The sequence below is a fragment of the Bison bison genome, unplaced genomic scaffold, assembly GCF_000754665.1.
Source record: "Bison bison bison isolate TAMUID 2011002044 unplaced genomic scaffold, Bison_UMD1.0 scf7180017864105, whole genome shotgun sequence".
NCBI classification, from domain to species: Eukaryota; Metazoa; Chordata; class Mammalia; order Artiodactyla; family Bovidae; genus Bison; species Bison bison.
In genome coordinates this window covers 11,017,663-11,022,840 of record NW_011494677.1, presented here as the reverse complement: position 1 = coordinate 11,022,840, position 5,178 = coordinate 11,017,663, and the positions used below count along the sequence as shown (strand labels likewise).

General features: G+C 45.4%; 1 protein-coding gene across 1 annotated transcript; it reads right to left on the bottom strand.

The window, feature by feature from the left end:
- Nucleotides 1-226: 226 nt before the first annotated feature.
- Nucleotides 227-3,579, bottom strand: LOC104987773 (chromosome unknown open reading frame, human C8orf48). Its single transcript, XM_010838839.1, has one exon. The coding sequence runs from the start codon at nucleotides 3,008-3,010 to the stop codon at nucleotides 2,198-2,200; it is 813 nt and encodes a 270-aa protein (XP_010837141.1). The 5' UTR covers nucleotides 3,011-3,579; the 3' UTR covers nucleotides 227-2,197.
- Between the last annotated feature and the right edge of the window lie 1,599 nt (nucleotides 3,580-5,178).

Below are 5,178 nucleotides of genomic sequence, written 5' to 3'. Positions count from 1 at the left end.
TGCTAAGTCGCTTCAGTCATGTCCAACTCTGTGCGACCCCAAGACAGCAGCCCACCAGGCCCTGCCGTCCCTGGGATTCTCCAGGCAAGAACACTGGAGTGGGTTGCCATTTCCTCCTCCAATGCATGAAAGTGAAAAGTGAAAGTGAAGTCGCTCAGTCGTGTCCGAGTCTTAGCGACCCCATGGACTACAGCCTACCAGGCTCCTCCATCCATGGGATTTTCCAGACAAGAGTACTGGAGTGGGGTGCCATTGCCTTCTCCTATTCTCCTCTACCCAGCCACTAATTGGTGAATTTCTCAAGAACTGGTCATAGCCTTTCTTCTCTTCTCATTCTATTTTCTTCAAGAAAGCTCACCACATCTATAACTTCAATTTCTAACTACAGTATCTTCCAATGATCCCCTCCCCCTCAACCCTTTACTTCAAATCTCTAGGTTAGACCTTGTCTTCAAATCACAAGCACACATAACCAAATGTTTGTCAACCTCTCAATGTGAATGTCCCAAATATTTCTCAAACTAATCATGTCCACATAATTGCCTTCTTAATCAAATACCATCCTGTTTCATTGTTCCTATCTCAATGAAATTATCATATCATACAAATGTACAAGTCAGAAACTTAGTCAATTCTTAACATTTACCTTTTATTAAACCCCTATATTCATTTCTTCACCAAAGAATGCCTTCTAAATCCTTGTTAGATTTCTGTTTTTCTTTCTACCTGTACAGTCAAAATCCTAATCCAAAATGCCAGTATCTCTCTCTTAGATTGTTATAAAAACTTTGTAACTCTTTCAACTAAAATGTTGCCTTCTATAATATGAAAAATCACTGGGTGGAAAGTTTTAGTCCTTAAATCTGTGAGAGAAGAATAGTAAACTCTTGTTTCCAAAGTGACTGTAGAAATGTTATAGAATGCAGGTCCATGTGCCCACACACAGTTAGGCCAAAGGATATTAAAACATTAAGAGTTTGGAGCATAGAATGGTTTACTGTGAGGCCATGTTTTAAGAACCCCATAATGCCCCAAAAGCTTTCAACAAATCCCCTTAATAGGAAAGGTGAGGGAGGGTGTGTTAGTTGTTACAAATTTGTTAGTGGCAGATCCTTTGTTCCTGAGGTCTGGTCCATGGCCCAAGGTGTTCCTCATAAACCTTCACCAAAATAAATGTTATTCTCAGTTCAGACAAGAAAAGGCAAGATCCCAAAGCTCAACTTTCACCCTCTAAGGTCCAAGCTTGGCTAATAGGAGGGTGATCCTTGCACAGGCCAATAATTGCCTGAAGCGCTTGTCATGCACCCAGTTCGGGTCCTCCCGCCAGGGCCCAGGCCTAGCTGAGGAGGCAGATCTTAGCTGACAGGCACCCTCATGGCTAAGTCCCCAGTCCCTGCCCAGATGGGAACCCAGAACCCAACTGACTCTCAGTCTTATTTAAATCGGAGAGAATCATTTGTTTAGGATCGATAGGAGTATGTGCTGTAGCAAATACCAATCATGTGAATTCCTAGCTCAAACAATTGCCCTTCTTTGAAAAGAGACCCAACCACAGTGGTGGACCTGAAGTAGATGCTCCATGTCTGTGCAAATTATTCCTGACCTCTGGCCACTTCCTCAGGATAGACAATCGATCTAAGCTGGACCAGTTTCTGAAACTTGAACAGAGAGACTGAAGCTGGTTGAAGCTATTACCTGAGTGGCAGATTCCCCATTTACTCCAGTTGCTGAGGCCTCCTTGAACTGCCAGGCATGGAGACCACAGGTCCTGGAGGTGAGGATGGGAGAGGTTTGCTGCTCCTTTAAGGCCTGGGCCTGGCCAGTTAGGAGGCCATGCCAGGTTTCTGGGGCTCTTCAGGACAGCCCTCAGCCTGTCCCCAGGCACGGCCCCATGACTGCTTCGCATCCCACGTTCTGCCACGATGGCCACTGGGGGGTGACCACAGGCAGAGTGGGACCTTATAACTGCTGTCCTCAAGGTCTCCCAATAACCGTGGCCACGCTAAGAATTGGGTGCTATAGGCTGCGTGCCCACTCCACCCCTATTACAGAGATGATAATTATTCAAATACACAACAGAAACATTAACCCACATGACACATTATCATTAATAAACACCACCCCCTGTTTGGTTAAGAATAAGAGGTTTGCGAATAAGCGGACAAAAAGGTGAATGACAAGCACTACTTCCATTCTGCTACATTTTCTGCTTTATATCTGACCTTTCAAAAACCAGAGTCTCCAATTTTACTTTTCTCTCATTCAGTCTTTCCCAGATTCTTCTGGGGTCATCTGAAAGCCTGGGAAGGCTCTGGTGTGCTTCTCTGACAAGGGTAAGGAAGTCTTGCGTATGAAGATGTTCATCTATTTTCTCTTGGAGTAGAAGTGACTCCAGTAAAGTCTTCTTCTGTTTCAGGAAGGCAGATTGGGCCAGTTCTGCCCTTTTTCTGATACAGTCGGGACACCGAGAAGAAATGTGTTGCTTAGCTGTTCCCACCTGTTTGGGTGTTGTCCTCATGTTTTTAAAATAGATTCTATTCAAAAGCTCGTCAGGGACAGTACACTTTAAGGCATCTACCTCTGGAGCTTCTGCCTCAGGTCCAAGCTGCAGCTTTTTATGTCTGCTGCTCTTTTTCCCCTTGGAGTTTGCTCTATGGTGGATCAGGTTTACCTTAACGGTGCAGAAAGACTGCAGGGCATTCAGTTCTTCAGGGGATGCCTGAGTGATTTCTGTTTGATGGTTAGTGTCCGGTCGGTACTGTTCAGAGTTCGTTTCCTTGCCCTTGAGGTTGTGGATCCATTTTCTGCTCAATTTCTTTACATTAGCTTTGAAGTCCGAAAGCTCAGATTGGTTGTCTCCATATTCCGAGCGGGAAGGCAGCGATCCACTCTCAGACTTGCTCCCAGAGGCATAAGACCAGGGCTGCAGTCCTCCAGAGGAACTGAATGAACCGGAACTCTTTACCTCATCAGTCAAGGACTCCAAGGTCTCCTCAGAAAGGTCTGCCATACACCCGGTGTCCGCTGGGGCCAATTCTCCCTGTTTCTCTGAATCCTCCAGCTTCTAGGCGGATGGCCATCACACTGCATCAGGCTCTGAGCCTCATCTGCTTTGCCGTGGTCAAGATTGCCTCAGGAACTGGTCAGTCCCGAGCCCCTCGGGGATGAGTTTTAGGTGCCGGCAGTTCCTCAAGGGAAGCCCTTCCGGGCGACTCCGTCCCGCTGCCTTGGCAACCAGAGGCGGTCATGCGCAGAGGGTCGCTGGGGCGCCGCGCTCCTTCCTTTCCCCCACGGTCCTCGGAGCCGACTCCGCCCGCACGGTTCGTGTAGTTTTTCGGAGCCTCCCTCTCTTCTGGCTCTCCAGAGTCTCCGCCTCCTCGGTGCTATTTTAGTGCAAAATCCAATAACGATCGAGAAAAGGTTGCAAACTCTCCTTCCCCAGGAGTCAAAAAAGTAAACACGCCTCTTTCCCAACAGGAATAGATGGCCTCTGACTAATCCGATAATGCACACGCGGGCTAAATGCATCCAAAAAAAAGAAAAGCCCCAAACAAACAAAAACATACCTCCTCCTGCTGGCCAGAAAAACACAAGCAAAAACGTATCTGCCTATCAGATAGCCAAGAGCTCATCTAATCGCAGAGCACATCTTTGAAAATCTAAATACTGAAACCACCCTATGAGATTCCTGCGTGGCAGGGCACCGACTCTACCGCTTGCTCCGGCCTCGTCTTGCACAGCTTTTTGTGCTCCGGCATTTTTGGACGACTTTGCAGTTTTCCCAGATCTCAGTTTCTCAGGCCTTTGTTCCGGCAGTGCTCCTCTGAATGGCACTTCAACTGCTGCTCTTCCCTCTTCGTTAAATACTGCTCCTCTTTCAAGTCCACCCCCCCCCCCAACCCCTTTTTTTTTTTTTTTTCTGGAAGAGCTTCATATCCACCACTGACCCCAACAGTTTACTGCACAGCCTTTCTTTCCGGGTTTGCAACTCTGTATTTTATACACATTTGATAATACCTCCCACACCGCCGCCTCCAGATTAAAAACCCCATGAAAGCAGAAATCCTGTGTCTTGTGCTGCAGTCTCCACGGGTACCTGATACATAGAAAGTGCTCAATAAATCGTTACTGAGTAAATGTGTTGAATGACTATGCAAACAGAAATAAATGTTACCTCACACAGGTACGCACCTCAATCTTGATGCATAAGTACTACAAGGTCGAGGAACTACAGTCTTTTTCAAATGAGATAATTCCAAATGAGATAATTTCCCTCTCCCAGTTCTCTCCGGGGCGGGGTGGAGGGAGGGCAGAGGAGTAGGGGGATGGGGGCGGTTATTCAAGTCTGGCCAGATATATTTAAGGTTATTACAAAAGTGCTCACTTTGGCAGTGAGGCAAAACTCTGCAATGTTCGACAAGCATCTCTCAAATATGAGCCAGTTCATATTGAAGATGAAGAGATCTCAGCTTCATTCATTCCACCCAAATCATATTTTATCATATAATATTAATCTTTAAAAAGAGGTAATATATAATTTGTGGTTAAAGCCAAGTAATCTCCAGTTCAAGGACTCAAGATTTTCATTTTTAATTTTTGTTTCAAAAGTCTCCCTCATTCCCTGAAATATTTACACATTCATGTGAAAAGTGGGAAAGTGTTAGTCGCTCAGTCTGTCTGACTCTTTGCCCCCCCATGGACTGTAGCCCACTAGGCTCCTCTGTCCATGGGTTTCTCCAGGCAAGAATACTGGAGTGGGTTGCCATGCAGTCCTCCAGGGGATCTTCCCCACCCAGGGATTGAACCCAGGACTCTCTTTCTTTGCATATGAGCATGGTCAGTGATACACATGTGAAAACAAAATCTCAGAACAGTCCATGAGCAGTACTGGCAAGAAATATATATAATCTGACTTCTTAACAGAATTGTGAACAAGTGTGTTGCCTTTAATCTTTTTCCTTAGATATCTCAAGTGAGAGCAAAAAATAAAAAGTAAAAAAAAATTTTTTTTTAAGAACAGGAATATATAAAGAAGAAAAGGGAAGGAGAGACAGTGGCAACTTCCCATCTTATCTAAAATCTTTTTACTATCCCAATGGATACAAGTCACTCCTACTCACTCTACTGAAAGCAGATTTTATCAAGCTTTTCAGGGGGGAAAAAAAAAACAAAGTATGT

Bases quoted from the DNA above. Each gene is read 5' to 3' on its own strand.
- LOC104987773 (XM_010838839.1), bottom strand. From the start codon at position 3,010: ATGGCAGACCTTTCTGAGGAGACCTTGGAGTCCTTGACTGATGAGGTA.